At 72.6% G+C, this 20,667-nt stretch overlaps 5 protein-coding genes across 5 annotated transcripts; 3 read left to right on the top strand and 2 right to left on the bottom strand.

The window, feature by feature from the left end:
• Nucleotides 1-489: 489 nt before the first annotated feature.
• AURANDRAFT_26387 (hypothetical protein) lies at nt 490-1,218 on the top strand (the record flags this gene model as incomplete). Its single annotated transcript, XM_009038801.1, has 1 exon — nt 490-1,218. A coding segment is annotated over one exon (729 nt), but the record flags the coding sequence as incomplete, so codon positions are not given.
• Nucleotides 1,219-5,118: 3,900 nt separating this feature from the next.
• Nucleotides 5,119-6,266, top strand: AURANDRAFT_59016 (hypothetical protein; the record flags this gene model as incomplete). Its single annotated transcript, XM_009038802.1, has 2 exons — nt 5,119-5,637; nt 5,838-6,266. 2 exons carry the CDS (start codon nt 5,119-5,121, stop codon nt 6,264-6,266), a joined length of 948 nt encoding a protein of 315 aa, XP_009037050.1.
• Nucleotides 6,267-7,774: 1,508 nt separating this feature from the next.
• AURANDRAFT_64267 (hypothetical protein) lies at nt 7,775-8,767 on the bottom strand (the record flags this gene model as incomplete). The annotated part of the gene is made up of 1 exon (XM_009038736.1): nt 7,775-8,767. One exon carries the CDS (start codon nt 8,765-8,767, stop codon nt 7,775-7,777), a length of 993 nt encoding a protein of 330 aa, XP_009036984.1.
• An 87-nt stretch (nt 8,768-8,854) lies between these two features.
• On the top strand, nt 8,855-16,995 carry AURANDRAFT_71657 (hypothetical protein; the record flags this gene model as incomplete). Its single annotated transcript, XM_009038803.1, has 6 exons — nt 8,855-8,950; nt 9,020-9,062; nt 9,251-9,634; nt 10,045-14,132; nt 15,147-15,248; nt 16,284-16,995. 6 exons carry the CDS (start codon nt 8,892-8,894, stop codon nt 16,993-16,995), a joined length of 5,388 nt encoding a protein of 1,795 aa, XP_009037051.1.
• Nucleotides 16,996-17,839: 844 nt separating this feature from the next.
• Nucleotides 17,840-18,643, bottom strand: AURANDRAFT_64265 (hypothetical protein; the record flags this gene model as incomplete). Its single annotated transcript, XM_009038735.1, has 1 exon — nt 17,840-18,643. One exon carries the CDS (start codon nt 18,641-18,643, stop codon nt 17,840-17,842), a length of 804 nt encoding a protein of 267 aa, XP_009036983.1.
• Nucleotides 18,644-20,667: the final 2,024 nt, after the last annotated feature.

Genomic DNA, 20,667 nt, shown 5'->3' with positions numbered 1-20,667 from the left:
CGCCACGGCTAGCCAACTCGCATCGGGCGACCAGAGGAGCGGCCGCCGTGGACATCCGCCGCCGTTCGGGCTCGCGTTCGCCGCCTTTGGCCCCCCGCCGCCCCCTCGCCGTCTCGCGCGCCGCCGCGCCGCCGCGGCTCAGTCCGCGCGGCCTCCCTCCGGGGGCGCCGGCGGCGAGATGGAACCGCCGAAGGAGGAGAAGGTGGAGAACGAGGCCAAGGCCGAGGGCGACATCGCCCCCCACGAGGAGGTCGTGGAGAAGAGCCCCCGGGAGCGCTACCTGCGCTTCAAGGACCTCATCGGCAAGGGCAGCTACAAGGAGGTCTGGCGCGCGCGCGATTCCGGCGCCCGCCGATTCGAATCGCCGCGCGGCCGCGCCGCGCGCCGCGCGCGGGCCGGGGCCCGCCCCCGGCGCGGCGCCGCCCGCGGCCGCGACGCCGCGCGCCCCGCCCCCGCCCGGGCCGCCGAGAAACCCGACCGCGCGCGCCGCGCAGGTACGACTCCGTCGAGGGCATCGAGGTCGCGTGGAACGTCGTGAATTTGAAGACCATGCCCCCCAACGAGAAGGCGCGCGTCATCAACGAGGTGCGGCTGCTGGACCGCCTCGAGCACGAGAACATCATCGACTTCCACGGGAGCTGGGTGAACCGCGAGCGCGGCGAGGTCTGCTTCATCACGGAGATCCTGAGCTCCGGGTCGCTGAAGAAGTTCATCAACAAGGTGCAGGTCGTGCGCTGGAAGATCATCAAGCGCTGGGTGCGCCAGATCCTGAAGGCCCTGGCCTACCTCCACAGCCAGACGCCGCCCATCATCCACCGCGACATCAAGTGCGAGAACATCTTCATCAACGGGTCGACGGGCGACCTCCGCATCGGCGATTTGGGGTTGTCGACGGCGAAGAAGGTCAACGAGGGCAAGGGCCAGTCCGTGCTCGGCACGCCCGAGTTCATGGCGCCGGAGCTCTACGACGAGGAGTACGACGAGAAGGTCGACGTCTTCGCGTTCGGCATGTGCGTCCTCGAGATGATCACGAAGCAGCTGCCCTACTCGGAGTGCACGAACGCGACGCAGATCTACCGCAAGGTCTGCGGCAACGTGCCGCCGGACGCGCTGCGCCTCATCCCCGACGACAAGGCCCTGGACTTTGTGAAGGGCTGCATCCAGAAGGACCCGGCGGAGCGTTTGGGCGCCGCGGAGCTCCTCAAGCACGACTTCCTCGTGCCGGACCCGAACTTCGGGGAGACGGAGGTGCGCCTGCGGTCGCCGAGCGACCTGCCGCCCATCGCGGACCGCCAGGCGGGCCGGTCCCAGGGCGCGGCGTCCGTCGAGACGCGCGACTCCGGCGGCGCGGGCTCGACGCTCGGCTCCGAGTGGTCGCCGCCCAAGGAGGGCAAGGCCGAGGCCTTCCCCGCGGAGCTTGTGCCGGCCGCGCCGGCGCCGGCGGAGGGGGAGCCGGCACCGGCGCCACCGGAGCCGGCCGCGGCGCCCGCGGAGCCGGCACCGGCGCCCGCGGCGCCCGCGCCCGCGCCCGCGCCCGCCGCGGACAAGGCCGCGTCCCCGCCGGCGGCGTCGTCGCCGTCGACGACGGACACGGAGAGCGGCGTCTCCGGCCTCACGCGCAACGCGAACTCGGCGTCCGTCGACACCATCGACGACGCGCGCCTCGACGGCTGGCCCCTCAAGACGGCCGACTCCATGAACTCGCTCGCGTCCTGCGACCTGAGCCCGCGCACGCCCGGCCACGGCTCCGGCGCGACGTCCAAGGCGCCGTCGCCCGCGCCGTCGGGCCGGTCCGCCGGGTCGCCCGCGGACGACGACGAGAGCTTCATCAACAACATGCAGCAGTCCGAGTTCGCCATGAAGGACCACAAGGTCCGCGTGCGCGAGGGCCGCCAGAAGCGGTCGAACACGGAGGAGGACGGCGTCGGCTGGGCCGGCGAGGGCCGCGCGGCGGCCGCGGAGCCCGCGCGGCCGCGGCCGCGCGACGCGTCCCAGGAGAGCGCGCGGTCCGCGTCGTCCCAGCCGCGGACCGCGGCGCCGCCGTCGCGGCGGCCGTCGTCGGAGTCGCTGCCCGCGGCGCCCGCGGCGGCCGACGGCGAGAACCACGACAGAGACGCGTGCGACGCCGAGGTCATGGGCCCGCCGCCGCCGCGCGCGCCGAGCCAGCAGAGGCTCAACGGCGCGGCGCCGCCGTCGCGGTCGCCGCCGGCGCCGCGGCGCGACTTGGCGGACTCGGCGTCGGACGCGTCGCGGCCGCCGACGCCCGTGCAGCAGCCCCGGGCGGCGGACGGTCTCCGGCCGCCGACGCCCGTGCAGCAGCCCCGGGCGCCGGACGCGCTCCGGCCGCCGACGCCCGTGCAGCCCCGCGAGCCGTCGCGGTCGCCCGTGCCGTCGCGCGCCGCGAGCCGCGCGTCGTCGCCGCGCCACGGCGCCGCGGACGGGCCCGACGCGCCCGAGGCGCCCGTGGACGCGTCGCCCGCGGCGGCGCTCGCCGCGCTCGTCGACGAGCAGCGGCCGCCGGCGGCGCTCGCGGACCTCGCGGAGCCGCGGCCGCCGGCGGCGGCCGCGGAGGCGCCCGCGCGGCAGGCGACGCCGCCGCCGCCGCCGCCGGCCGCGCGCTTCCGCATGCTCCCGTCGACGGTGCCCCTGGGCCCCGTCGTCGACGGCGTCGTCACCGTCGACATCCGCTACGCCTACGACGGCATCGAGGGACGTCGCCGTCGAGTTCGCGGGCGAGTGCGGCTACGGCCCGGCGAGGTCCAGCCCTTCGCCGAGTTCCTCCAGACCGTGCGGGGCGCCGTGCGCCTCCGGCGCGAGAAGGCCGCGGCGGCGCCCGCGCCGGCCGCGGCCGCGCCCGCGGCCGCGGAGCCCGCGGCGGCGCCCGCGGCGGCCGCGGAGCCGCCCGCGGCCGCGGAGCCGGCCGGCGACGGCGCGCCGGAGGCGGACGCGTCCGACGACGACTCCGAGGACGAGGACGCGCGCGCGAAGCTCGTGCAGGAGCACGCGAAGCTCCGGAACCGCGCGCAGCACATCCACGAGGACCGCATGCTCAAGCTCCACGCGTCGCGCGACGCCTGCGAGACGTCCGCGAAGCTCGTCCGGGAGGAGTTCGAGAAGAAGCAGCGCGACTTCGAGAAGCTCCAGCGCGAGCACGACCGGAAGCAGAAGGAGCTCGAGGCCGCGCGCAAGGACGCGCGCGTGCACCACGAGCGCCAGCTGAAGAAGTTCGACAAGGACCTCCGCGACTTCGCGCACAAGGAGAAGATCGAGCACGAGAACCACGCGAAGCGCCTCGTCACGCTCGACGACCAGCACCGGACGGAGGCGGACGAGCAGCGGCGGCAGCGGCGCGAGGGCCGCCGCGCGGGCCTCGCCGAGGAGGAGACGGCGCGCCAGCGCGCGCGCGAGGCCGAGGCCGACGCCGAGGTCGAGACGGAGCGCCACCGCGCCGCGCGCGCGGCCGCGCTCGCGCTCGCGGCCGCGGGCACGGGCATGGACCGGCCCCTCGAGGCCCTCGACGGCCTCGCCGCGCCGCTCCCGGCGCGGGGCGCCAACCCCCAGGCGACCTAGCCCCCGTTACCTGAAATTCACTGTCTCTTTTTTGGGGGAAACTGAGTTTCGTTGCGGCCGACGGAGCCGCGACGTTGAAGATGGTCAGCGGCCGCTCGACTTTGGGCAGCCCCATGGGACCGTAGCGTGCACGACCGGCAGCCTCGACGCGGCGGCTCGCGACGCGCCATGGGCTCGGGCGCGTCCAAGGCCAAGGAGGCGCTCGAGGAGGGGACCGACATCAGCGACACCTACCCCAACGGCCCGCTCGACGACGCGCCGGCGCGGCTGCTCGTCGCCTTCGGCAACGGCGAGCCGGCGGTGTTCACGAAGCGGCCCGCGGCCTGGAACCGCAAGTGCATGTACGCCGACGACGGCGACCTGAAGCTCTTCTACCGCGCGTGCGTCGGCTGGGTCTTCGACGCGCGCGCGCCGGCCGAGTGCGAGGCGGCGGGCGACGACTGGGCCGTCGAGAGCAAGGGCTGGATCGGCCTCATCGACGGCGGGCCCGCCTTCCCGCCGCTGGGGCCCGAGGTGAAGCTCCACGACGGCGCGGCCAAGTTCGTGTCCGTCGTCGATTTGGACGGCCCGCCGCCGCCGCACGCGCTCGCCGTCTTCTGCCACCCGAGCGAGCGCGCGTGCGGCGCCTACGCCACGGTCGGCGACGAGGCGACGCGGAGCGGCTTCCCGAAGTACCGCAACGACCGGGGCTGGACGCTGGCCTACGACGGCGGCGGCTGGGCGTTCTCCAGCGGCGTGTCCGCGGACGAGCGCGACGGCGGCTGGGTCGGCCCCTTCTGCTGGAGCCACCCGCCGATGGGCGACACCGTGCGGCTCAACGGCCTCGACGAGGCCTTCGTCTTCGGGGAGGCGACCGTGGTGATCCGGACCGTCGGGGGCCCGGACGACCCGCCGCCGCCGAGCCCCCGGGAGGCCGTCGACGACGCTCGGGCGACGCCCGCGGCCCCAAAGCCCGCGTCGCCGAAGCCCGCGCCCGCGCCGCTGCCGAAGCACGACAGACCCGCGACGCCGAAGTCGAAGGCGACGGCGCAGCTCGACGGCTTCTCGGACGCCATCGACGCCGTCGACCTGTCGCTCTCGGCGAAGATCGTCGACGAGCTCCTCACGCAGATCGTCTGCCGCATCGACGGCGTCGACACCTGCGGCGACGCGTCGCTCCGCGAGTACCGCAAGGGGCTGATCAAGCGGATCGACGCGATCACCGCGAGCCTCACCTCGAAGATCCAGTACGACCAGCCCGAGAAGCCGCCGCCCGCGACGCCGACGGCCGCGGCCCTCTCCGTGGACGCGCCCGCGGTGGAGGGCGCCGCGGGGTAAGCGTATACAGAGCGTATCGGGCTGCGCTTGAAGTCTCAATTGAACTTCACCTTCAATCTCAGGATGGTGCACTTGAGGCCGTCGCACGAGCCGATGGCGCGGCTCCGAAGCGGGATGAAGGCGGCGCTCCTCCTCGTCTCAACAGCCCACGCGGTCCTCGAGGCGCCCCGGCGGTCGGCGCCGGCGCCGCCGTCGCCGCCCGAGCTCAAGAAGCCGTCGATCCTCGCGCCCATGCCCGACACGCGGCCGGACTGGTTCCGCGCCAAGGCGCCCAGGGGCGACGGCTCGCGCTACGCCGAGCTGCGCGAATCCCTGGCGGGTCTGAAGTTGAACACGGTCTGCGACGAGGCGTCGTGCCCCAACGTCGGCGAGTGCTGGGAGGGCGGCACGGCGACGATCATGCTGTTAGGCGACACGTGCACGCGCGGGTGCAAGTTCTGCGACGTCAAGACGGACGCGAAGCCGCCGCCGCCCGACGAGCTGGAACCGTTGTCGGCGGCGGCGGCGGTGACGTCCTGGGGCGTCGACTACATCGTGATGACGTCCGTCGACCGCGACGATCTGCCGGACGGCGGCGCGGGCCACTTCGCGCGGACCGTGAAGCTCCTCAAGGAGATGCAGCCGGAGCTGCTCGTGGAGTGCCTCGTGTCCGACTTCGCGGGAGATTTGGCGCCCGTGGACCTGCTGGCGACGTCGGGCCTCGACGTCTACGCGCACAACGTCGAGACCGTCGACCGGCTCCAGCGCTACGTCCGGGACAGGGCGGCAAAAGGGTGATTCAACGTCGCTTCAACGTGAGCGTTCCGCGCGCGCGCGTTTCGAAAACAGCACCCACGCTTCGAGAGCGCTCCGAGAGATGATCGCTCGTCCAAAAATCAGCCGAAACGAGCGGAAAACGACCGAGATAGGAGCCTTTGAAGTTGGGAATTCCGCACCCTTTTGCTGCCCAGGTCCGGGACCGCCGCGCGACGTACGCGCAGTCGCTCCGCGCGCTGGAGCGCGCCAAGGTCGCGGCGCTCGCCGGCGCGCCCCATCCCGTGCTCACGAAGACGTCGCTCATGCTCGGGCTCGGCGAGACGCGGGACGAGCTGCGGACGGCGATGGGCGACCTGCGGAGCCACGGCGTCGACGTCGTCACCTTCGGGCAATACCTGCGCCCCAGCGAGCGCCACCTGAGCGTCGTCGACTACGTGCGGCCCGAGGTCTTCGACGAGCTCAAGGACGAGGCGGAGCGCGACTTCGGCTTCGAGTACTGCGCGTCCGGCCCGATGGTGCGATCGTCCTACAAGGCCGGCGAGTTCTACCTCGCGAACCTCCTCAAGAAGCGCGCGGCGGACCCGGCCTACGCGCTCCAGGTCGCGGAGCCGCTGACGAACTAACACACAGGGGTCGTTAGAAGCAGAGGGACATGGCTAGAAGGGCACGCAGGTCCAGTCCTCGGACGGGTCCAGCCGGCGGCCGCGGCGCCGCGCGTCGTCGACGCCGCACTCGAGGCGCGGGATCTCCGACGAGATGGCCTGGAGGACCTGGTCGTAGACGTAGCACGCCGCCTGGCCCTTGGCGCCGTAGTTGGACCCGAGGGAGTTCGAGCAGTTCATGCCGACGGCGGAGCCCATCGCCAGGGTGATGGAGAAATTCAGCGCGGGGTTGAAGCCGTTGATCTCCGCGAGGCTCCCGTAGTCCTCGCCGCCGTGGCCCACGAGCGTCGCGACCCGCGACCAGTTGCCCGACCGCTCCTTGTAGCCCGAGAGCATCGCGCCCAGGCCGTACTCGAGCCCCACCGACCAGCCGACGGTCAGCGGCGCGAAGGCCGTCATCGCCCGCCGCGCGTCCGCGGACACGAGGTCCTCGGATGTGAAGAGCGCGTACCAGAAGCTCGCCAGGTCGCTCGGCGTCGTCAGGATGTTGCCCATGGCCCAGCCGTTCAAACAGCTGTCGTCGATGATGTCGAAGAAGCCGTAGCGCCGGCGCCGCTCGTCGAAGGCGGGCGCGTACTCGTGGATCGCGCCGGCGTCGGCGCAGGAGCCCGAGGTCGGGAAGGACGTCGCCGCGAAGTCCGCGCCGTTGGAGCGGTCGCCGAGGGCCGCGGCCTTTTGGTCGAAGCCGTCCCAGGTCGCGGCGCCCGCCGCGTCCGCGAGGGCCAGGCCCGCCAAAACGTAGCCCACGGACGAGTAGGCGCCGCAGGTGCCCGGCTGGCACAGCAGCGTGTGGTTCGCGTCGAGCACGATGTCCAGGGGCTCGTAGTCGGTCGCGTTCTCGGCGAACACCTTGGACCGAAACAGCTCGTCGTCGTAGTCCTGGACGCCGGCGCGCATGCTCAGGAGTTCGCGGAACGTGATGGCGTCGGTCCCGTAGAGCTGCTCGAGGGATGTGTTCTCGAGGAGCTTGTCGACGTGCGGCGCCGCGGGCCCGTCGAGGTCGATGGCGCCGGACGCGTTCGCCCGCAGCGCCGCGACGGCCGTCCAGGTCTTCGTCGCGGACCCGAGCGGGAATTTCGACGCGGTGGTCATCCTCGTGTTCGCAGTGCGGTCGTCGTCGCCGCTCGCGGCCGCGAAGGTCGACGCTTCGTCGCTGCCCCAGCGGATGGCGAGCGAGAAGGACGTGTTGAAATAGGCCGCCACGCCGTCGAGCTGCGCCTGGAGCCCGGCGAAGGGGTTCGCCGCCTCGAGGGACCGGCGCGCCTCGCGGACGTCGACGGCGGGCGCCTCGCGGACGTCGACGGCGGCCGCGGCGGCGCACAGAACGAGGATGATCCGCCACATCGTGAGGGCTGCCCTTCGTGGGGCGATAATGAAGCACGTTGAATAGGTGAGTTGAAGCAACTGATAAAAAAGAAGAATCCCCGGTGCCCAGGAGGGTATCACGACCCACCGCGCTGTTATGAACGCTATCGCAGGTGGCGGCGCAGCGTCGCGTTCGCCGCGGCGAGGCGGCCGCCGAGGTAGACCGCGTCGATGTCGCGGAGCGTCGCGAGGCGGCCCGCGCGCTCCGCGTCGGGCCCGTTGCGGTGGCTGCCGGCGTCGCGGGCCGTCGCGGAGCCGTCCTTCTTCGACGCGACGAAGGTCGACTCCGGGCCGCACGCGTCGAGGAACGCGCGCTCGACGGCGCCGGCCGCGAGCGGCGCCGCGAGCCGATCGACGTCCGCGAGGCGGAAGGCCCGCGCGATGCGCCGGAACGCGCCGGGCAGGTCCGCCATGATGTCGTCGAGCAGCAGCGTCGTGCAGTGGGCGCCCTGGGCGCCGCAGTCGACGGCGGCCCTCACGACGTAGGGCACGTCGCGGTGCAGCGACCGCAGCGCTTCGAAGAGGAGGCCGTCGCGGAGGGAGAAGCGGCCGAGCGCGTCGGCGTAGGTCTCGTTCCGCCGCGGCGGCTCCGCGGGCGCGGCGCCGAGCGCCTCCGAGGCGCACGCGGCCGCGGCCGCCGGCGAGCCCGCCGCCGCCGCGAACGCGCGGAACGCGGCGCCCTCGCCCTGGTACTGCTTGCCCGGCGGCGCGCCGTCGAGGGCCACCCGCGTCCAGGTCTCGGGCCCCGTGCGGTGGTAGCGGTAGCCGCTGTCGACGAGCACGAACGGGTCCCGCGCGAAGTTGACCTGGAAGAGGTAGGCGTCGCGGCCGAAGCCGCCGGAGACGTGGCCGCCGCCGAGGGCCACGGGCTGGCCGAAGCGCTGCAGCACGGCGACGACGCACCGCGACAGGAACGTGCCCGTCTTGTGGTTCGACGCGACGACGAGCGTCGGTGTTGTTTTGGTGCCCGTGTAGTGGATGCTCGCGCTGGACAGTCGCCTCCGTCCTTCCGGAGGCGGCACCCAGAACGTCGAGCAGTTGCGCGCTGCAAATGCTGTTCCTGCTAGGAGCAGCAGCAACGCTGGGCTGCGTGTCATCTGTGATGCTGATTGGGTTCCATCGTGAAAATTATAATGTAGGGCAGCCACTAGGGTAACTAGCCTAGCAGGCTGCGCATCGATCCCACAGCTCTTCAACGATCCCCCCCGTCGCACTTACGCAATGAAGCTCTCGTTCCTCCTCTTCGGCGGCGCCGCGGCGCTCGCGCCCCAGCCGGTCAAGCGCGTCGACGGCGTCCAACGTAGAACGCAAAAAACTGGCCCGAAATAACCTTTGCGCCCGCTTCGCAGGCTCGACCGCCGCCAGGCCATGAAGACCGTCGCCGGCACCTTCGTGCGCCCCCGCGTCCGCTATACTCCTGCCGCGGCGCGTCCCGGGCCGGCCATCGCGCTGGCGCGGGACCGCCCCGCCGCCGCTTCCCCCCGCGCGCGCCGCCGCCGCCGCCGCCTCGGCTCGGAAATTCGCCGGCCCGGACGCGCGCGCGCGCCCGCCCCGCGACGCCTCACCGCCTCACCCCCCAGGCCGCCGCCGTCGCCGCGCCCCAGATCGCGTCCGCCGACGGCGCCGTGTCCGCCGCGACCGTCGCGCGGTCGCGCGGCATCTACGGCGGCCGCATCGCCGACCTCAAGGACGCCGTCGAGAAGGGCGACTTCGCGGCCGTGCTCGCGGAGAAGAACGCCTTCGACCTCTTCAACAGCGGCGCCTACGCCCAGAAGAGCGCCATCACCAAGGCCCAGAAGGCCATCGCCGTCACCGAGACAAAGAACATCATGGAGGCGATCGCGTCCAAGAACGCGAACCAGCTCAAGACGTCCTACGCCGCCTACATGAAGAACGCGGCCATCGACACCAAGCCCGTCGACGTGTCCACGGGCCAGGGCTACTCCAACGACTACGACTGGAAGGTCCGCACCAAGAAGGGCGCCATCTACCAGCGCTAGGCGGCCCCCGAGGCGGGCGCGGCCCGCGCGAGTTGGGGCGCCTCGCGCGGGGCTCCGGCGGCCCGAATGTTAAGCTCACTCTGCTACCCAGCGCCGGGGGCGCGCGCGGCCTCTTTGTCGAAAGGGCTGGAGTCGCGCGTTCGCGGCAAGTTTCGCGGCGTCCGCGCCGGTCGCCGCCCGCCGCGGGGCCGGCCGCCGGACCCGGGGAGAGCCGTCTCCGGTAAGCACTGGCCTTCGCGAGCGCCGCGCGCACGACCCGAGCTTCGCACTTAGCGCCGGCTTGCGTCGGCGGGCGGGGCATCTTGAACTTCAATCACTCGCTGGACTTTCTCCACTCAGCCAAGATTATGGCTGCGTTTTAAGCCGCCCTCCAGCGAGCGTTTCCAGCCTCCACACCAATGTATCTCTACCTCCTCGCGCTCGTCGTCTTATCGTGGGTCCTGCTGCGCCTGCGCCGCCGCGCGGAGCCCGTCGAGGCCCGCAGCGAGGACCCAGTGAAGAGCCCGCCCGCTGAGGACCCCCCGTCGACCGTCGTCCTCACGATCAACGGCGCCGTCCACTGCGTCGAGAACCCGAGCCCGTCGCTCACGCTCCTGGCCTACCTCCGGGACCGCTGCGGCCTCACGGCCGCCAAGGTCGGCTGCGGCGAGGGCGGCTGCGGCGCGTGCACCGTCGTCGAACACAACACGGACGCCATCAACGCGTGCCTGCGCCTCCTGTGCCAGTGCGACGGGTCCGTCATCACGACGGCGGAGGGCCTCGGATCGTCGCGGAACGGCTTCGGGGACATCCAGAAGGCCATCGCGGACGGCAACGGGAGCCAGTGCGGCTACTGCACGCCCGGCTGGACGACCGCCGTCGCCGCGCTGCGCGCGCGCGGCCCGCGGTCCCGCGGCGACCTGCAAAAAAAGCTCGACGGCAACATCTGCCGCTGCACGGGCTACCGGCCCATCCTCGAGGCCTTGGAGGGTCTGCCCGACGTCGAGGACGCGGCGCCGTGCCGCGACGTGACGACGGGCAGAGCCTGCGGGCGCGCGTGCGGCGCGCCGCCGTCGCGGGGCCTGAGCGTCGCCGACGACGCGCGACGCCTGAGCTACGTGGAGCCCACGAGTCTGCCGCGGCTCTACGCGCTTTTGGACGCGGGCCTCGGCTACGGCGAGACCGTCCTCGTCGGCGGCGCGACGGCGGCCATCGGCGTCGCCAAGTACTACGACGACTGCCTCGGCGCGCCCTGGGCCGGGGGCCTGCCCCCGCTGGAGGACGCGCAACTCGTGGCGACGAAGTCCGTGCCCGAACTGACGAAGCTCGCCGCCGCCGACGACGGCCTCGCGGCCGGCGGCGCCGTCACCATCGACGCGCTCTCCGCGGCGCTCCGCGGCGGCCTGGACGTGGCGTGGAACGCGGCGGCGGCGCACCTCGACCGCGTCGCGAACACGCAGGTGCGCAACAGCGCGACCTGGGCCGGGAATCTCGCGCTCGCGGCGCGCGCCGACGGCTTCCCCTCGGACGTCGCCGTTGCCCTCGCGTGCCTCGGCGCCGAGCTCTCCGTGTCGCGGCGCGACGGGAAGACCAAGCGTCGCCTGCAAAAGCTCGCCGTCGTCGACGTTTTAACCGGCTGGCGCGCGGGCGACGTCGTCGTCGAGCTCTTCGTGCCGCGGTCGCCCGCCGGGACGACGGCGCGCTGCGACAAGGTCGCCGCGCGCCACGCGAACGCGCACGCCTACGTCAACGCGGGCCTGAGCGTGCGCGTCGCCTCGGGCGTCGTCGCGTCCGCGCGGCTCTTCTTCGGCGGCGTCGCCCCGAGGACGAAGCTGTTCCGCGCGACGGCCGCGGAGGCCGCGCTCGCGGGCAAGCCCGTCGCCGACGCCGACGCGTTCCAGGCCGCCGTCGCCGCCTTGCGCGCGCAGCTCCCGACGGACGACGCGTACGCGACGGACTGCGCGGTGCAGCTGCTGTACAAGGCCTGCCTCCTCGCGCAGCCGTCGCTGCCGCCGCGCGTCGCCAACGCGCTCCGGTCCCTCGCGGCGCACCGGCCGCCGTCGTCGGGCGCGCGCGACGTCGCCGGCGCGTCCGACGGCCGCTACGCGCCGGCCTGCGCGCCGCGCGTCAAGCTCGCGGCGCGGCTCCAGGCGTCGGGCGAGGCCCGCTACGCGGCCGACGAGCCCCGGGCCTGCAACGAGGTCTCCGTGGCCTTTGCTTTCGCGAAACGGTCCGGGACGGTGACGGCCGTCGACGTGTCCGGCGCCGCGCGCGTGCTCGGCGCCGTCGCGGTTTATTCGCGCGACGACGCGCTCCGGGATTTAGTCGCCACGGAGTCGCTCGCGCTCGACGACGCCGACGACTTATTGCTCTGGGGCGTCGGCGACGACGTCTTCGTCGGGTGCCGCGTGGCCCTGTGCGTCGGGACGTCCGACCTCGCGGCGCTGGCCATGGCCCGGGCCGTGCGCTGCGCGACGGACGGCGGCGCCGGCGGCGCCGCGGCGCTGACGTCGGCGGAGTTGAAGGCCGCGCTCGCGGCCCACTTCTCGGACGACGGCTCCGGCAAGGGCCGCAAGCTCGGCCTCCGGCGCGGCGCGCTCCGCGTCGTCGACGACCACGTCGTCCTGAAAACGACATCGTCGACGACGACCGACGACCGCGTCGTCCTGAAAACGACGTCGTCGACGAAGACCGACGACCGCGTCGTCCTGAAAACGACATCGTCGACGAAGACCGTGTCCGGCGCCTTCGCGACGCCGCTCCAGAAGCACTTCCACATGGAGACGCACTCGGCGCGGTGCGTCCCCGGCGAGGGCTCCCGGCTGCTCCTGACGGCGTCGACGCAGGACCCGACGCTCACGCAGACCGTCACCGCGTCCTTGCTCGGCCTCCGGGCCGCGGACGTTGTGGTGGCGTGCCGCCGCGCGGGCGGCGGCTTCGGCGGGAAGCTGACGCTCCACCTGCCGGCGGCGACGTCCGTCGCGCTCGTCGCGGCGAAGCTGGGCGTGCCCGCGCGGTACCACGCGGACCGCCGCGACGACATGGCCATGACCGGCGGCCGCGAGGCGACGGCGTGCGACTACGAGGTGTCGTTCGACGCGGCGACGGGCGCGCTCGCGAGCTACGCCGCGACCTTCGCCGTCGAGGGCGGCCACGCGACGCAGGACGCCGTCGGCGACCTCTCCATGGCCGTGCAGTGGAGCGACAACTGCTACGACAGCGGCCGCCACGACGCCAAGGGCAAAGTGCTGAAGACGCGCGCGCCGCGGTCGTCGTCGATGCGGTCGCCGGGCGTCATCCAGTCGCAGTGCTGCCGGGAGCTCGCCATCGTGCGCGTCGCCCACGAGACGCGGCGGCCCGTCCACGAGGTGCAGGAGCTCAATTTTTACAAAGTCGGCCAGAAATTCCCCTACGGGTCCAAGCCTCTCGGGTCGCCGACGTTCAACTACACGATCCCCGAGCTCTACGCCGCTCTGAAGCCCAAATTACTGGCGCGCCTCGACGCCGTCGACCAATTCAACGAGGCCAACGCCTGGCGGAAGCGCGGCGTCCACGTCATGCCCACGAAGTACATCATGGCCATGGACTTCTGGAAGGTGCCGGCTCTCGTGAACGTCTACGGCGACGGGTCCGTGCAGGTCGCGCACGGCGGCTGCGAGCTCGGCCAGGGCATCCACACGAAGGTCGCCGCCGTGGCGGCGTATGCCCTGGGCTGCGATTTGTCTTTGGTGACCGTGGCCGACACTTCTACCGACAAGACGCCGAATTCGGTCGCCACGGGCGGCTCGGGCACGTCGGAGTCGTGCTGCGGCGCGACGCTCAAGGCCTGCGCGACGCTGAAAAAGCGTTTAGCGCCCTACGTCGCGAAGCACGCGAAATGGGCGGACGCCGTCGCCGCGGCGCTCGCGGACGCCGTCGAGCTCAGCGCGACGGGCTGGAACGACCTAAGGACGTCGGAAAGCGGCGACGACCCGGACTACGCGACCTACGGCCTCGCTTTGGCGGAGGTCGAGGTCGACTGCCTCAGCGGCGAGGTCGAGGTCCGGGAGGTCGACGTGCGCATGGACCAGGGCTCGAGCCTAAACTCGGACGTCGACGTCGGCCAGGTCGAGGGCGCCATAGTCATGGCGCTGGGCTTCTACCTCACGGAGCACTGCGCCGTCGACGCGTCGGGGAAGCAGTCGGGCGACGGCACCTGGGAGTACAAGCCGCCCATGGTCGCGGACGTGCCCCTCGACCTCCGCGTGTCCATGCTCGCGCGGACGCCGAACCCGTCGGCCGTGGCGGTCCTGGGGAGCAAGGCGTCGGGCGAGCCGCCCATGCAGCTCGCGGCGTCGGTCTTCTTCGCGCTCCGCGCGGCCGTCGCGGCGTTCCGCCGCGACGCGCTCGGCGACGCGGCCTGGTTCGACCTGCCGGTGCCCGCGTCGCCGAAGGCGATCCGCGCCGCGCTCGGGCGCCTCGACGACGCGGGCCTCGTCTTCGCGTGAGCGCGGTCTTTTTGTTATAGTTTGCTGCACACACGTTTTTTACCCGCCGGCGGCTAGTCCTCCTTGGCGAGCGCGGCCTTGGCGTTCGCGAACGTCTCCTCGTAGAAGCTGAGCTCGCCGCCGAGGAGCTGCTCGTCGAGGGAGATGGGCCCCGCGCCGGCGACGGCGAAGTAGCCGAGGACGAGGACGTACATGGCTTCGCCTGATACAAATTACCCCGCGGACGACGGCGACGAGTCCGAGAGGCCGCCGACGGAGTGGAGCTCGGGCAGGTCCGAGAGGGGCGTGTCGCCCGCGCGGTCCGCGGACGCCTCGACGAACGTGTGCTTCTTCGCGCCCTCGAGCCGCGCCTTGCGGATGGCCTCGGAGCAGCGGACCATGAAGAGGTTGTAGTCGATCTTCGCGTGGCGCTTCGTCGCCGGCGCCCCGAGCTCGTCGGCGGGCGCGATGGCCGTGAGCTGGCTATACTCGACCTCCGTGAAGCGGAAGCCGTGGCGCGCGAGGACCTCCCGGAAGATGGACACGGGCACGTACGTCGACGTCGGCGGCAGGCAGGACCCCTGGAGCTCGCGCCGCAGGAGCCGCGCCATGGACGGCGCCAGTAGCGGACGTAATGCCGGGAGCATGTGCTGGAGCATGTTCCGGTCGAAGCCCGTGAGCGAGCCCGTGTCCGCGGATAAAGGATCCAGAGCCATGGGCATGCGGTAGTCGTGGTCGTCGATGTACTGCTTGAACTGCTTCGAAATATAGGCCTTGGCGATCTCCTGCTTGACCTCCTTCTCGTGCTGCTTCTGGGCCGCGACCTCCTCGCCGAACTCGTTCTGCGACAGCTCGATCTCCGCGCGGTGGTCGCGCTCCGCGGCGGCGCCCGGCGCGTCCTCCGCGGAGGGCTTCGCGTCGCGCTTCGGCCGCGCGCGCCAGTCGCGGCAGGGCACGTACCACTTGCCGTAGTCGACGCGCACGGGCGGCCGCGCCTCCGCGCGCGCGCGGATGGCCCGGGCCATGCGCAGGTACTCGATGGCGACGGACGACCGCTTCGACTCCTTGAGCTTCTGCGCCTTCCACTTCGAGATGTGGGGCCGCACGGGCGACGCGGCCCGCGTGCCCTCGCCGTGCGCCGCGCGCCGCCGCTCCTCCTCGACGAGGTCGCGCATGGACAGGCCCGCGCCCGACGTCAGATTCCGGATCGTCGACAGCTTCACGCGCGCCATGTTCGCCGCGTACTTCGCCTCGGGCTTCGTGAGCTCCCAGGGGATGTCCGCGGCGATGCGGATGGTCTCCGGCGGCCGCCAGATGATGATGGGCGCCGGCGGGCCCGACGGCTCCCGGGCCCGGTCGCCGTCGGGCGGCCGCGCCGTCGGAGGCGCCGCGACGACGTTGATGGGCGGCGGCGCGCGCAGCCGCTCGAGACCCTTCATGGGCCCGCTCTCGTACTTGGGGTGCTCCGTGAGCGCCTCGATGTCCGTCGAGAAGCGCTTCTTCCCCGCGGCGTAGTCGCCGGCTTTCGGGAGCCGGTCGTCGCCGACGGCCTCGCCGCGGTCCGCGGCGGCCAGCAGCTCCCGGACGTTCGGGTCGTCGCTGAGCTGGGCCTGGCGCGCCCGCAGGCGCGCGACGGACGCCGCCGAGCCGCTCTGGTCGTCCCAGGACGCCGTGAGGCTGTGGCTCGGCGCGCCGAACTTGAGCATCTGGGACGCGGACGTCTCGTTGAGGTCCGGCACGGCCGACGCGGCGACGACGCTGTGGACCTCGGCGTCGGGCAGGTCGCCGAGCGACGACTCGAGGCGCGCCTCGACGCGCGACTGGACCAGGCTCTCGAGCGTGGACTCCTCGATGGTGAGCCGCGGCGACTCGAGGAGGGGCACGTGCGTCTCCTCCCGCGTCAAGAAGCGCCACGTGTGGTTCAGGAACGGCGACGGCCGCGACCGCTTGCCCCGCGCGGGGCGGATCGGCGCGCCGCTGAAGTTCGACACCCGCGAGAGCACCATCTCGCGTCCGCGCGCCGCGCCGGCGGCTGATCGATATGGGAGGCGCGGTTTCAGACCGGGATATGGAGGAGCAAGTTGGCGTCAACAGCAGCCTGTCGCCGCAGCACATCGTCTTCGATTCGTGCGCAGCCTACCCGTCGCTGCACCGTCGCGTCGACGCAGCTCTCGCGCGCTCTCCACGAACCGCACAGCTCGCGCGACCGCTGAAACAGAAAGCATGGCCGCCCTCGCCGCGATGGCCGGGAAGCTCGGCCTCGACATGGACGACCTGAACGACAGCGACCGGCCGCCGCCGGGCCCGCCCAAGGACCCGAACGAGCCCGTGCTCGCGCCGGTCATGGGCAAGTCGTCGGTCGAGGTCATCGAGGGCAGCGACGAGATCCGGCCCGAGGGCTGGTGGCACCCCAAGGGCGCGTCGGAGCAGGGGCAAAAGTCGGACGCGCCCGTCCTGGCCCCCGAGAAGCTCGCGGCCGAGGCGGCGTCGGCGTACGTCGAGACCGTGCCCTTCGACACCTTCGCCCTGAGCGACGAGGGCAAGAAGGTCGTGCTCTACTTCGGCCTGCCCGGCGCGAAGGCGAACCTCGGCAAGGACGCCGTCGCGGCGTCGTTCCGGACGCAGGCCCTCGAGGTCACGGCGCGCGTCGGCAGCAAGCGCTACCGCTTCCACGAGTCCATCATCTACGAGCACATCGTCCCCGCCAAGGGCAAGGTCAAAGTCAAGAGCGACCACGTCGTCGTCACCATGTTCAAGGTCCACGCCGCGTGCCCCTGGGACACGATCTCCGTGAACCGCAAGGCCGTCGGCCCGGTGCGCACGTCGCCGCCGGACCACGGCCGGCCGACGGTCGTCACGGCGAGCGGCGACGCGGCCTAAACCCAATTCACCACGCGCGCGTGTCTCGCGCACGGTCCCTACCACCCGACGTTCGCGCGCGCGACCATGTCGAGCATGGACAGGTCCCCGACGAACAAGACGACGTGCATGTCCTCGTGGAACCCGTTCCTCCCGCGCTTGTGCCAGGGCACGCGGCGCGACATGGGCTCCTCGGCGTGCGCGTTCGACACGGGGACGGAGAGCAGCAGCGTGGAGACCACGAGGACCACGTTTGCGAAGAAGCGGAGGTCGAAGCCGCGGCGGAAAGCGATGTGCGAGTAGGAGAAGGCGCACTGCAGCGCGAGGAGCGCGCTCCGCGGCGCGTCCGTGCGGCCGGGCCGGTTTTGCAGGCCGACGGCGCCGTCCAATTGCCGCCGGACGAGCGACGCGTTCGCGGCGAAGAAGAGCGCCGTCGCGCCGAGCAGGAGGGCGAGCTCCCCGGGCGACCGCGCGAGCGCGACGTTGTTGCCGCCGATGGACAGCGGGATGGCCAGCAGGTCGAGGCGCAGCGCGTTCGTCAGGCTCGGCAGGTCGCAGAACGTGCCCAGGTGCAGCGCCGCGGAAGCCGCGTAGCTCGCGAGCTTGCCGAGCCCCATGCCCACGAGGAGCCAGCGCCGTCGATCGAGCTTGCGGAGCTGGATGAGAAAAAAAGCGACCCAGACGGCGACGACGAGGCAGCCGGCGACGACGCCGTGGATCAGGCCGCGCTGCCTCGGGCGCGGCTTGCCGTCGATGTAGCATCGCTTCGATCGATGCACGCGCACGGGCGCCATCGTCTTCAGAGAGCGGCCATACTGCTCCCGGGCTGCTTCCTTCAACACGAACTTCAATCTGGCCAATAAACTTAGCCGCCCTCGCCGAGCAGCTCCCGGAAGCGCCGCGCGACGTTCGGGTGGAGCGTGCCGTCGAGGCTGCGGCCCTCCCGGAGGAGGCGCTGGGCGTCCGTCGAGGACAGGTTCCGCGACAGCCCCCCGGGGAGGACCCAGCAGTCGCTGTCGCCGTCCGGCGGGCGCTCGAGCGGCGCGTTCGGCCGCTCGACGATGCAGCACCGCAGCCGCAGCCGCCGGAACATGTCGACGATCCGGCACTTGTTCGCGAGGTCCGACCCGTGGACGCCGACGACCGCGACGCGGCGCCTGCCCGTCGCGTCGCACCAGGCGTCGAGGTGCGCCGCGAGCGACGCCTGCGCGGCCCAGAACTCGACGAAGCGCTTCTGGGGCTCGCCGTCCCAGGCGTCGAGGCGCAGCCAGCCGTGGTCCTCGAGCGCGAGGCCGATGAGCTCGCGCCGCGCCGCGTGCGGCAAAAAATCGCGGAGCCTCTTCTGTTCCGCGTACTTCCGTCGCACGTAGAGGTCGTTCGACGTCGCCACGTAGCCGCCGACGACGCGGAATCCTCTCCGCTCCGCGTGGGCTTTGGCCCGTTCGAGGTTCGCGACGTGCTCGAGGTGGATGGGCAGCAGCGACCCGCAGGCGTAGAGGACGACGGGTTCCTGGTCCGGCGGGCACGCGTCGAGCGCCCGGGCGAGCGCGTCCTTCGGCGTCGTCGCGTCCGTGCGCGGCGCCGTGGGCTGCGCCTCGTAGGCGAGATGCCGCTCGAAATCGTAGGCTCTCGGGGGTATAATTTCGGCGGCCTTCGTCGCGCGCCGCATCATGGCGGCCCGCGCCTCGGCCCGCGCCGCCGTCACCGCGGCCATTTCTCAAAGCCCCCCGACGCGGGCTACTTCCGATCCTGCCCACGGCGCGATCTCCGAACAAGACGTCGTTATTGGATTTGTGACGGGGGAAACAACACGGCAATGCGGCGGCACCTCCAACCCGATCTCGTCATCTCCCGGCTTGAAGCATGGCTTCGTGCACCGATTGCGCCTGCGCCAGCAGACGACGAGTGGCCGTGGGCGCTCTGGCGCTCGTCGGCGGCGCGAGCGCCTTCCACCCGCCCGCGCCGCCGCTCGTGGAGACGCGGCGCAACTCGGCGCTGGCCTTCGAGCTCGGCACCGTCACGACCGAGGGCCTGGCGCGTTCTGCGGCGCCGCTCGCGGACCCGCGCGTCCGCACCGGGCGTTTCACCGCCCCGCGCCCGCGCAGGCATCGGCCCTCGTCGGCGGCGCCGTCGGCACCATCGGGAGCGTCATCGCGCGCGCCCGCGTCCGGCGCGCTCGCGATCCGAGCCGCCCCGGGCGCGCGGCCCCCGGACGCGGCGCCGCGCGCCGCCCCGCCCACCGTCCCGCGTCGCAGGCCATCGAGGCGAAGAAGGTCAAGACCCTGAAGAGCAAGCAGTGCCCCTACTGCATGGGCACCGGCGCGATCACGTGCGCGCGGTGCCTCGGGAGCGGCGTCGTCATGAACGCCGCGGGCGAGTCGGCGCCGTGCCCCATGTGCAACGGCCAGTGCGTCCACTCCTGCGAGAACTGCAAGGGCCGGGGGCGCTTCATCCCGACGATGCTCGACGCGCGCGTCTCCCGGGACCCCGAGTCGGAGCTCGAGGAGATCGGCCTCCAGTAAAAAATCCGGCACCGTCGATCCGAGTCGTCGTCGATGTCCGTGGGGTGTCTCGCACCCCTGGAGGGGGAGGCGGCCCCGGCCGGCCGAGCGCAGCCGCCTTTCACTGGTCGCACGATGGGGCTGCTGCGCAGCGCCGGGCTGCTGGTCGCGTGCGCCGTCGCGAGCGTTTCCGAGGCCTACGAGACCTACGGCATGACGGCGACGCACCGCGAGCTGTCGGCGCTGCTCCGGTTGCAGCCCGGCGCCCCGCCGCCGCTCATCGTGAGCATCCACCGCCTCGGCCTCGCGAACCGCCTGCGCCACCTCGCGGCGGCGGCGGTGCTCGCGGCGGACCTGGGCTTCGAGCTGCGCGTGCGCTGGAAGCCGGCCCACGGCTGCAACGCGACGCTCGCCGACCTCTTCGATGTCGAGCGGGCGGGTTTGACGGAATACGCCGGCGACGAGCCCGCGCTCGACAAGCTGCTCGACCTCGTCGACGGCGAAACGCTCGCCGCCGTGGCGTCCCCGGCGGACACGAACGCGTCGAACGTCGTCGTCGTGCGGTCCTCCGGCGTGCGGCTGGACCTCGCGCTCGCGGGCGGCGTCGCCGCCGCCGTCGTCCTCGACCCGCGGGGGTCGTTCGCGGCGCGCGACGTCACGTGCCACGAGTTCCTGCACCGCAAGTCGGCCTTCTACGAGCGGCTCGCGGCGGCGGCGCACGCCGAGGTGGCGCGGGCCCGGGACCGGTTGCGGTCCGCCGTCCGCGGCCGCCTCGCCGTCGGCCTCCACGTCCGGGGCTTCGACGCGCGCTTCGACTGGCCCGTCGTGCCGCCGGAGGCCGCCGGCGAGGAGGCCCGGACCTGGGACGACGGCGCGCCGGCCCACGCCCACTTCCGCGCCGCGCGGGACGTGCTCGACGCGCACCCGCGGGCCGTCGTGTTTTTGGCGTCGAACGACGAAGCCGTGAAACGCGACGCGAAGGCGCTCTTCGCGGCGTCCGAGCTCGTCTACGCGGACTGGAGCGGCGCGCCCCGGGGCCTGCCCACGCACGGCGCCCGCGCGGCCCTCGCGGACTGGCTCGCGCTCGGCGACGCGGCGCTCGTGTTGCATTCCTTCGGTAGCTCCTTCGGCGAGGAGGCCGCGGCGCGGCGGCTCGCCCCGTCGATCCGCGTGCGCCGCGAGCGCCACGTGC

Source organism: Aureococcus anophagefferens, assembly GCF_000186865.1.
Source record: "Aureococcus anophagefferens unplaced genomic scaffold AURANscaffold_9, whole genome shotgun sequence".
Taxonomy (NCBI): Eukaryota; class Pelagophyceae; order Pelagomonadales; family Pelagomonadaceae; genus Aureococcus; species Aureococcus anophagefferens.
Note: the sequence above shows the minus strand (reverse complement) of the source record. Positions and strands in the feature narration are given on the sequence as shown.